Raw genomic sequence first — 11,326 nt, 5'->3', positions numbered from 1 at the left:
TTTCAAATTGCCATTACCAATAATGAGTTGTGCTCTCCCATAAATGCTGACCATGCCATTACACTTCCACCCATAACTGACGACGTTGAGTAATGCAGGCGTCGTTAGAACGTCTCCTGGACGCGTGTAGACCCTTCTATTACGTGTTAGGAGTATCCTAGTTCTTGGCATGTCTTTCACCTATTGATGTACGTGAAGGTAGAGCCAGTGTATGACTGACGTGTGTTTGTTGTTATGTTGCACATAAAGAAAGCTGGCATTAATAACCAATAACTGTCAACCGTTGTTATAGTGTATTGACTTGATACCACACGATCGGCGTATTCAACCAGTAAAGAGGTCAGCCTGGCGCACAGAGGCCCCATAAACGCGCCACTGCATGGAGGGTACGAGGGAGGTACTGTGGTTCATTTCTAGTTTTGTTTGTTTGCTGTTATTAGTAAAAACGATTGTAGCATTTCGACGTTTGGATGTCGACGCATGCGCTGTGTGTCCGTTGATGTGTTGGTATAACATGTTTCAGTAGATTCGTTGTGTGTCCGTTGATGTGTTGGTATGATGTGTTTCAGCAGATTCGTTGTGTCTCCGTTGATGTGTTGGTATAATATGTTTCAGTAGATTCGTTGTATGTCCGTTGATGTGTTGGTATAATGTGTTTCAGTAGATTCACATGTGCTGTGTCTCCGTTGATGTCTTGGTATAACATGTTTCAGTAGATTCGTTGTATGTCCGTTGATGTGTCGGTATAATGTGTTTCAGTAGATTCACATGCGCTGTGTGTCCGTTGATATGTTGGTATAACATGTTTCAGTAGATTCGTTGTGTCTCCGTTGATGTGTTGGTATAACATGTTTCAGTAGATTCGTTGTATGTCCGTTGATGTGTCGGTATCATGTGTTCCAGTAGATTCGTTGTGTGTCCGTTATTTGGTATAATATGTTTCAGTAGATTCGTTGTATGTCCGTTAATGTGTTGGTATAATGTGTTTCAGCAGATTCGTTGTATGTCCGTTGATGTGTTGGTATAATGTGTTTCAGTAGATTCACATGCGCTGTGTGTCCGTTGATGTGTCGGTATCATGTGTTTCAGTAGATTCGTTGTGTGTCCGTTATTTGGTATAATATGTTTCAGTAGATTCGTTGTATGTCCGTTAATGTGTTGGTATAATGTGTTTCAGCAGATTTGTTGTATGTCCGTTGATGTGTTGGTATAATGTGTTTCAGTAGATTCACATGCGCTGTGTGTCCGTTGATGTGTCAGTATCATGTATTTCAGTAGATTCGTTGTGTGTCCGTTATTTGGTATAACATGTTTCAGTAGATTCGTTGTGTGTCCGTTATTGTATTGGTATATTGTGTTTCAGCAGACTTGCATGCGCTGTACGTCCGTTAATGTGTGTGGGTGTAATTTGTTTCAGCAGACTTGCATGCGCTGTATGTCCGTTAATGTGTGTGGGTGTAATTTGTTTCATCAGATTCGCTGTGTGTTTGTTTATGTGTTGAATGTGTTGGTGTAATCGGTGTCAGCTCATTTGTCTGCCTTATGTATATTCGTAAAATAAAGGGATAAACGTTTCCAGTGTTAAGGTATAGTTGCTGTATAGAACCCCGTCACAAGGTATTCGGACCCGGGACTATGATTGTCTGGGCGACCATGCATGCATACACCCGCCGCTACCTTGTAGATACCAACAGGCCACGAGCAGCCCCTTGACACACCGCCCGAATAATTCACTCTGAATAGTCCTAAAAGGCTTGCAATAGACTGCTTTGAATGAAGCCTCGTATAAAGAGACACACACACGTCAGGTTTGTTATGCTATTTTGAAGCAGGTCCAAAGTTACGGGTTTACCTGCTGCTCCGTGTGCTGGTCGTATGGTATGAATGCCTGACAACAACTTGAAACAACAAACTGGTTAGCATCTTCCCGAGGCAAGAGGGTTAACTGACTATAAAAGTCCAGTTTCCACCCTTGCTGAACTAGACTGGTATTATGGCGTTACAATTTGACTGGACAAACGAGTCTACGTATAATCCAATCAAAATCGCGCAACGAAATCGAAATCGGGTTCGTAAACTGCCGTGCAGATTTCGGTCGATTGCGGGATATTTTCCAAATCTGTTCATGTTTTTAATTAGGGTGCTCACGTGATTTAATGCACTTCGCGATGTAAGACCCGTTTTATCACTATATAGATCTTGATTATCGATCAGATCGTCTTGTCTGGCCGCCTCCATTTTGTTTGAAGCAAATGCAAGTGATACGAGAGGTGGAATCTGATTGGTCAGTAGGAGAGGCTTCGAAGGGACATAACTCGTAATAGCCACTGGTGGCGCTACGATCGAGCCCAAGAATTCCAGCCTTGTTCGGCAAGGGTGGAAACTAGACTTTTAAAGTCAGATATTAACTCTCTTGCCTCGGGAAGATGAATGGTTAGTAGTGAGCTGACACTTATAGAACACATTCTACTCCATTTTCGATAAGGATATTTATCTATGCCATACAAAAATCTGATATCTGATTATGCCAAGAAAGGTTGAGAATGACATTTATGCAGGTTAGATGAGCAGAATTAGTCTCACATTTGAGTAATTTTTGATTATTTCTTATACATAACCTAAAATATATCCTTTGCTGTATATCATAACGATATCTATTTGATTATTTGTGTGTAATCTAAAGGTCAGGTTACCAGTAAAACTGGGCAAAGCAGACCCTGAAATTCGACATAATCATCTCTAAAAGGGCAAAATGAGGAAAATGATGATGCTCATAATAAAATTATTTAAATAAATTTAATCCAAAATCAAAACTGGATGACATGTTGAAGTAAGACAACTCAATTCGTTCCAAGGAACTACCTATAGGGACAGAAAGAGGTTACTCTTGCAAATGTATTGAACGAATTACATCATATTCTTTTGTGCATGTGCAAGCAGATGAACATTTGAACAACTATATTGCATCATAGGATGTGTAATTATGTTACAGCCTCATACCCCAAACTTCACCAGTACAACTAATAATGAATGGAATTAATGAGGTGATGTGAAATGGGATTTAATGTCGTGTGCAAGATTATTGCTAGTCTGTCTCCCAGTTACTCGACTATAAATTAATAAAGGAGTCTTACTCAAGTCTAGATTGCCTCTAGCTCGTGAAATTAAGGATTGTTCTAGACTGATTACTAGTCTGAGACTTATGCCCGTTCTATAGTGCGAGCCCACTGAGATACCATGCCGCATTTTAACATGGATACCCCGACACAGTATACTGAATGTTAATACCGGGCGCTAGTTAGGGTGTCAACAAGTACCATCTGTAACGTCTTTTGGTATGACGCAGCCGGGGATCGAACTATCGACTTTCGGCTCTCCGGGAACACGCTCATCCATCAGACCAAGGAGGCGATAGAATGGAATTAGTAGAGTAATATCAATGTATGAATGCGCATACAGATAAAAAAGTGCCTGTTTATAGATGGCACGTGATTTTATTTAGCCTCATTCCTGTTTGTGATCTCCCCATGTCACTTCACAAATAAATCTGGTTTGTACCTGAATATACGCTGAAACCATTCATATCTTAAACATCCATCCCATGTGTCTTAACGTCGTCATGATTGTTCTCAACACTTTCAGAATGATGGCCTGTGCACTATCGCTGTGTAGAGTTGCATCCCTTAGGTATCAGGATCGATAGTTGTGGGTTCGAATCCCAGATTCTCACCGATTGTGATAATTGGTCTGTCATTATCATACCCGTTCTCTTGGGTTTCACTTTGTAGCAAGGGAGTGATTTGGGATAAACGCCGATTTGAACAGTATTCTAGTTATATCACGACGTGTCAGCTTGATGTGGGAGGGGCGGTCGGTTAGCCTAGTGGTTAAAGTGGTTAAAGCGTTCGCTTGTCACGCCGAAGACCCGGATTCGAATCCCGACATGGGCACAATGTATGAAGCCCATTTCTGGTGTCCCCCACCATGATATTGCTTGAATATTGCTAAAAGCGGCGTAAAAAACATACTCACTAACTTGATGTTGGTGGGAAGCCCGAAGTGATTCGAGTTGTAGAAACCCAAGAGCACGGGTATGGAGCTGACAAACCTTGAAACGTAATCGGGGCGAACCAGGATTCGAACCCACAATCATACCTTTCCGGCCCCTAAGACGACGTTGTTAACGCCTGTGTTGACGCCTGTGACCTGTCTCATCTGACATTAAACTGACGCACAGATTTAACTGAAATACTGTTCAAACTGACATAAAACCCAACTCACTCACTCTCTTTCAGAATTAGGAAGTCACCGAGGCATGAGCGGTTACACTTACACGCCCAACGTGACCGGACGCCCACCGTTAGATGGCGTCTGCTTCGGTTGTCAAAATGACGGAGGGGGTAAAATGTGGACAGTGGTGGCCCACACTCAACATGGAGCAGTCGGGGGGAAGGCCAACAGATCGGGACACTGCTGGTTCTCGCTCAATGGTCGGGAACATAGGACCAGTGACTTCTCTTGGCTGTCGGCGCCGGAGGGTCGGATCGTGCCTGTTCGGAACCGTGGAGTCGGGCCACCCAGGAGAGCCGTCGTGCTGGGGAGGCAGGGGTATGATGCTGCCGTCCACTACGCCGCTGTCGCCAACTCAGACTTCGGTCTGATTCCGGGACGGGCCAATGGGAACACGTGTTGGTTTGGACATGGTGGGAAGGAATATGTTACCCCGGACTTTCTATGGCTGGCTGTGTTTGTGTGACATGTTCAAATCGTCTGAAAACGAAACGGGACGGGCCAATGGGAACACGTGTTGGTTTGGACATGGTGGGAAGGAATATGTTACCCCGGACTTTCTATGGCTGGCTGTGTTTGTGTGACATGTTCAAATCGTCTGAAAACGAAACGGGACGGGCCAATGGGAACACGTGTTGGTTTGGACATGGTAGGAAGGAATATGTTACCCCGGACTTTCTATGGCTGGCTGTGTTTGTGTGACATGTTCTATCGTCTGAAAACGAAACGGGACGGGCCAATGGGAACACGTGTTGGTTTTGGACACGGTGGGTACGAATATGTGACCCCAATAGCGTTATGAAGAACATTTTTGTTTGCAAATTATTTTTTTCAGAATGTACTTCCTACATTATACAGTACACGATCAAAAACGATCAATAACAACATGTGATGGTGGAGACAAAGCAAATGTCTCTTTTCTCATTCAGTATTGTGTCAAATGAATTGAGCTCGAAACATCGAGTTAGCATTGGTCAATTCTAACTGACCGAATACTGCCGGGCAAAAGGAAATATACATTCATGGTGGCTATCAATGAAACAAACAAAACATAGTTATTCAATGGCGATTTATTTGATACGGGTATCGCAGTTGTATTGGACTTTAAGTGTGCAGTATTTCGGCGACTGTTTTCAGCCTATTAACGTTTTGTTAACGTTTGTAATCTTTTGATCAAATCCAATTTTTAAGTGTATACTTTCTTTTGGCCCGAAGTTTACATAAGAATTCAGCTACCTCTGTTATCGGATAATTAGATAATACAGAAAGGATGATGCTTTTTCAAAACAAAATATCAAGGAGGTTCACGTGCGATACAGCTGGATGAGGATTCCAGATGGAGACTGAGGTTTTGGACATATTGAAAGTTGATATCTAGAGTTGACATTGATGGCTATACAAGAAAGCTACCGCTGTGTTGCCAAAACGGGCATGGGTTGCTGAAGACCTATTCTAACCCAGATCTTCACAGGTCCCCAGACAAATGGTTAGTGATCATAGTATTGACTCGGCACTTAACAATAGCATCTATAATCAGTTATACTCTTCATCATGGTTTAGGTTGCAGTAATGTCTTGAATTTACACCAATAGTATAGACAGAATGAGGTTTCATATGGATAATAACATTTATTCATAATCGGCCTCAGTCGTTTTAGGAGGTTCAGAGTCGCATATGTATCGCATTGGAGAATTACATTTATCTTAAAAGATAAAGTCCTTCCTAAGACCAAGACACTATCATGGCCAGACAGCACACACAATAACAGCATCAGCTGATGCGGTTGGAAATATTTATCACCCACTATTATGATGTTGTTATCATTGTTTCGACTACTTGTGATCTACTTCTGATTAGCATTAGGAGACAACTCTGGACATTTTGAAGTACTTTCTGAAGTACACACGCTTTGGTAATATTTTCCATCGATTTGGGTTGGCACCAGCAAGGTCTGTTTCATGCAGTCGTACAACTGAATCTGCCTCTATACAGTCCTTAACCCCCAGATTCTCCATGCATTAGCCTAACATTCCTCTAATTAGACAGTCTTGTGGACATAGGCATGGCCATGACCGATACCCCCGCCATTGTTGAAGCCAAAAGGAATTGGATTCTTTTTATTATCCAAAATAAATCTTCCAACGTTTGTAGTTTGTAAACAGTAATAATCGGTATTTGGGCGTAAAAAGTACAGCTAGCTTGGTTCAGTGGCAGGGATAAATGAATAGGGACGTCATTTGATTGTGACGTCATGGTAACCGATGACATCACTGTGGTCTGTAAAGCATCGATCGTTAACCAATTTCATTATAGGGATATCTCCTGGAAGGTATCACTTTCTATAATAATTACTCACGGGGTGAAGAGACAGGTGATTAGATACTCTGTACGTCACACGTGTGTCATACAAGGTTGACCTCGTTTTATTCGTTTCTGGAAAGGGCGACATAAAACCTAACTTACTTCCTCATTCTTTTCAGACATGGCACTCATAAATAAAATTTAAATGATCACATGTTGTTGAAACGAATTTATACGTCAGTTATTTCAACTGCTGAATTGCTGAAAAATAAATGTACATGTATGTCTGACGTGAAATCCTTATTATCTAATTTGTGTAAAAAATGTCTGAAACAAATGTGATAAAGTGGGAGGATAGGAGCTCTACCACTTAAATACTGAGTTACCTCCCCTTGACCACATATCCCATCTCATTTAACTAAGTATTCAACCAATCGCTGTACCCCTTTAGGCTCACATGGCCAGGTTAGGCTGTCGGCTGTGACCCTCCGCCTTTTCACATCAACTGGCAAGCAGACATAACCGAATCGCAACAGTACTTCTTCAGTTTCTTCAGCGCGGGAACTCAGCTACCGATGTCAGGGCGAGGAAAGGGACGGAAGAGAAAGTCGCGGGGAACGCCAACTGGTGGATGGTGGATCAAGATCCCTTCAAGCGGCCAGACCTTCGTCGTATTTTCTCGAAGTGCCAATTGTCTGAACACACGTTTCCTCCCAATCTTCCGGTGATTCAGTTAAAAAGCACCCAATGATACAACTTCAAAGAATTATGATGCAATAGTTGGAAGAAATTGTATCTGAAATAATTGTTTTAGCAGGAATTATATATTCCAATATCGTGTTACTTAAGTTGCAGCTTTTATATACTTATCAATTTAGGTTCAAATGAAGAACGTCGGAAAAGAGATTCAACAGGTTCGCCAATTAAAAAGGTTTGAACATTCAGAAATCAATGAGTCAGCCCAAGGTCTTTTCAGAGATGACGGTGTTCATCTTTCAGACAGAGGAAATGATATACTCATTGCAAGCGGTATTAGAGAGGTTTGTTTTCAGGCCTGGCATATTAGTGTTCCAGAATTGATTTGTGTGCATTTAGTGGATGGGATGAACTTGCCATAGAGCGTATCCAGTGGCGGAGGTCATGTCAGGACTATCCAATGTGTGAGACAAACAATACATGACTATTTGGACCGCACGGCGTGTGCCATTATCCATGGAGGAAAAGTAGCTACAAGCTTCGTACATAACGGACCCCTCACGTGTAACCACGGAGGGTACAATGTAAGTAATTTCTGTTGTGTGCAGGACTGACCATGAGTACTGAATCTCACGTTGTGGGTGTATCCACGGAGGCTAGTCAGTGTGTGTGTGTGTGTGTGTGTGTGTGTGTGTGTGTGTGTGTGTGTGTGTGTGTGCGCTAGTTTGTATTTCCCGGCCCATTTGGTCATGTGTATGTTTTATTGCATCACGATGTGCACAACCCTCGGATGCAAGAAATAGCATTTGTAGCTCTTGTAGTATTGAACTGCCCATCCTGTAAGGTCGGTGTTCAGCACTGAACCTGACGTGACTTCCGCAGCAACTTTGTAATAAAGCTACGCCCATATCCTCCCATTCTGCTTGTGTTATCTTCATTCACACTTAAAGACATATTGGTTTTTATCTTTGGCGTTATATTTCGAGGATCTCTAATTTTCAAACTAATCTGTTCGTTTTGTGGCGAATGCCATCTATCTCACTTTGTTTTGATACATCCAAAACTCAGTGTCAAAAGGAGTCTCCACAGAAGCTAGATGACACGCATGGAGTAGACGCTGTACAGTGTGCTCTTCTTGAGCTCTATGTTTTCTACACGTGGTGGAAGGTCTTGAGTATTTAACAAGCAAGGCGTTCCTTTACATGCAATAAAAATATCTGAACGACACTGAAAGACGATGATAAAAGAAAATCCCCGGTAATTTGACGTCCGAAAACAAATATCAACCTGTATACTTTGGCCGAAATTTTAACATAGTCCTTTCATCTTAAACAATAGCTATGTTACGGCCATGGCCACGTCTATGTCCACAAGACTGTCTAATTAGAGGACTGTTCGGCTAATGCATGGAGAATCTGGGGGTTGAGGACTGTATAGAGGCAGATTCAGTTGTATGACTGCATGAAACAGACCTTGCTGGTGCCAACCCATAATGGCAGATGCTAATGGTGATACGAAGGCCGATAGACGCAAAATGTTAGGTACAACACTTATGAAAGTGAATATATATTCTTAGCGCTCTCTCTCTCTGTGTCTCTCTCTGTGTCTCTCTCTCTCTCTGTCTCTCTCTCTCACACGCACACACATTTAGTTGACACAAATACGTATTATTCAAAAGAAATGATAATACAAAATCGCATTACTTGAAACATTGTTGACAACCATTGAAATTACTTGAAAATTGTAGAATACTACCATACATATCACAAGGACATAACTAGATGACAGACAGACAGTTTATTCAGTGTGTAAGGCCACATAGCCCATAGTGAAGTGTAATTTTAACAAGTAATCAACATCAACGTGATCTTGAACAAAGCATAATATATATTCACCATGTTTTAAACACATTGCTAACAATTAGATAACATCTTAATTTTTTTAATTATTTTTTTTATCATTAATTTATTGTCTTTGTAATATTTACATTAGATAGAAACTTTCATCTCAAAGTTTTATATTTTCACAAATAAAGTAATCATGAAATACTCATATCCCCAGCCAATGACAGCTCGGATGTGTGCAAGGCATAAGCTCTCCGGAAACGAGCACTACCGCCATTTTCAGTAGTCTGGAAACTCGAAAAATAATTTTTTTAAAATCCCAAACTATCAAAAGGCACCAGTTTACGACCAGACCTATCTATGTGTCAAGTTTGGTGAAGAAATACTGAGCGGTTTTCAAGATCTACTCCGGAAACGAGCACTACCGTTGTCCTTGACATGTAAAATGAAATCAAAAAGTAAATCTTTCAAAAATCCCAAACTATCCGAAGGCACCATTTCACCACTACTAGCCCTATTAAAGGGGCAGAGTTTGGTTAAGATATCTCATGATTTTTGAGTTCTTCTCTAGAAATGAAACGTGATGTACGGAAGGACGGACGGACAGTGCCAATTCCTATACCTCCCTTCCACTTTCCCGTGGCGGGGAATAAAAACAATAAAACTTTCTTCAATCTCCTGGCTGGTACAGTTAGTACATATACAATACAATCAACATTCTACAGTCAACATTCTTGGTTCTACGACATTTATTGATATGGAAATTATGGCGAGATATTATAAATTTACAAAGAGCGCTCAATAGAGATATATTTTTCTGGTTGTAACTATGATTTGATATAAGCATAATGCTTGAGAAAATGGGAAGAATAAATTTGTTGGTGAAATATATCTAATAGTCTTTGTTTAAATGTATTTATGAATATGTTTTCATTACCGGTATCTTTTGTCACGCTTCTTACACCAGAGATCCAATTCGTTTTCCCTTCATCATCTAATAGCTTTAGCATTTTGTAACATTGAAATGCGTACCCGTGTACTTCAATTCTTAATAATGTTATCCAATATCTAACAACATGCAGCTATAACACTCATATTCTTCACTCAAAATATAAATAACACCATAAAAGTCATCAATATGCATCACTCGAAAACGACCTGACCAAAAAATATGGAAAAAGACATTACCAATGAGACGTTTTGTTTACGGGGTAGTGACAGTATGAGGTTTGATTGAAAAGTTCTGAGCCTCATATAGAAGGAATTGCATAACGGTGCCATTGTTGGCATTACATGATGTCATAGAAGTATATCCACAAACACTTGAGTCAGTTGAGCAAAGTGTTACGCTGTGACAAGTCAGTAAAATATGCACGGGACTGTGAACTTTGGTAAATTAAGGAACATGAAATGATCCGGTGTTTGCTTAAAAGGGCATAACATCAAAAGCCATCCATAAAGATATGAGATACCACATTAGGTAAGGATGCCCCATTCCTATGACACCATACAGGTTGGCGGCAGAGTTCAATCGTGGTAGGGAAACTTTGAGGGAACTTAAAAGAACGCAAGGAAGCGATTAGGTACACATTGTTATTTGGACTGGAACCCGCATTTCATCCATAGTCAATAGAACTAGAACAATTCAGGATCAGGATCAAAGGACTGATGACGCCACATTCTAGCATCGCCTTTATCCACCGGTGATGGTTTACATCTATCATTGGCGACCCTATGTTGTGACAAGAAAGAATTTTGTGTGTGTCATAGCGGCGGCCCGAGAGTTGTCCTCTCAGTGTTGCATAAATAATACAGTTTTATATATTTAGAAAAGACTTTCCAGAGATAAAACATTTGAGTCCTTAAGATTCGCATTCCTTGCCATTGCGCCATTCCTCGTAAAGATAAGTAATACAGTCTTATACATTTAGAAATGACTTGGGAAGAGATTTCCAATGATCCCATGGTGTCTATGTTAGCAACAGAGGGGAGAAAAGGCGAATAAGAAAAATATTGTTCATGTGATAATAATCTCGATAATATCATTGCAATTTATGGTTGTATCTCCAATGCTACGAAAGCTGGGCGTCAAAACGCAGGCAACGCGAAGCAGGAACAACAGCCGTGATTAGGTAATGGAGTATTCATGATAACCTGTTGATTCAAGAATTAAAATTAACCAACCCCGAATTGGC

At 40.9% G+C, this 11,326-nt stretch overlaps 1 protein-coding gene across 1 annotated transcript; it reads left to right on the top strand.

Annotated features, from left to right (window-relative positions):
• The first annotated feature begins 364 nt into the window (after window positions 1-364).
• Window positions 365-5,140, top strand: LOC139444118 (uncharacterized). Its single transcript, XM_071225020.1, has 2 exons — window positions 365-397; window positions 4,296-5,140. The coding sequence occupies exon 2, from the start codon at window positions 4,316-4,318 to the stop codon at window positions 4,754-4,756; it is 441 nt and encodes a 146-aa protein (XP_071081121.1). The 5' UTR covers window positions 365-397; window positions 4,296-4,315; the 3' UTR covers window positions 4,757-5,140.
• Window positions 5,141-11,326: the final 6,186 nt, after the last annotated feature.

This window comes from Haliotis cracherodii, unplaced genomic scaffold (genome assembly GCF_022045235.1).
Source record: "Haliotis cracherodii isolate W230 unplaced genomic scaffold, xgHalCrac1.p SCAF_5, whole genome shotgun sequence".
Classification (NCBI taxonomy): Eukaryota; Metazoa; Mollusca; class Gastropoda; order Lepetellida; family Haliotidae; genus Haliotis; species Haliotis cracherodii.
Note: the sequence above shows the minus strand (reverse complement) of the source record. Positions and strands in the feature narration are given on the sequence as shown.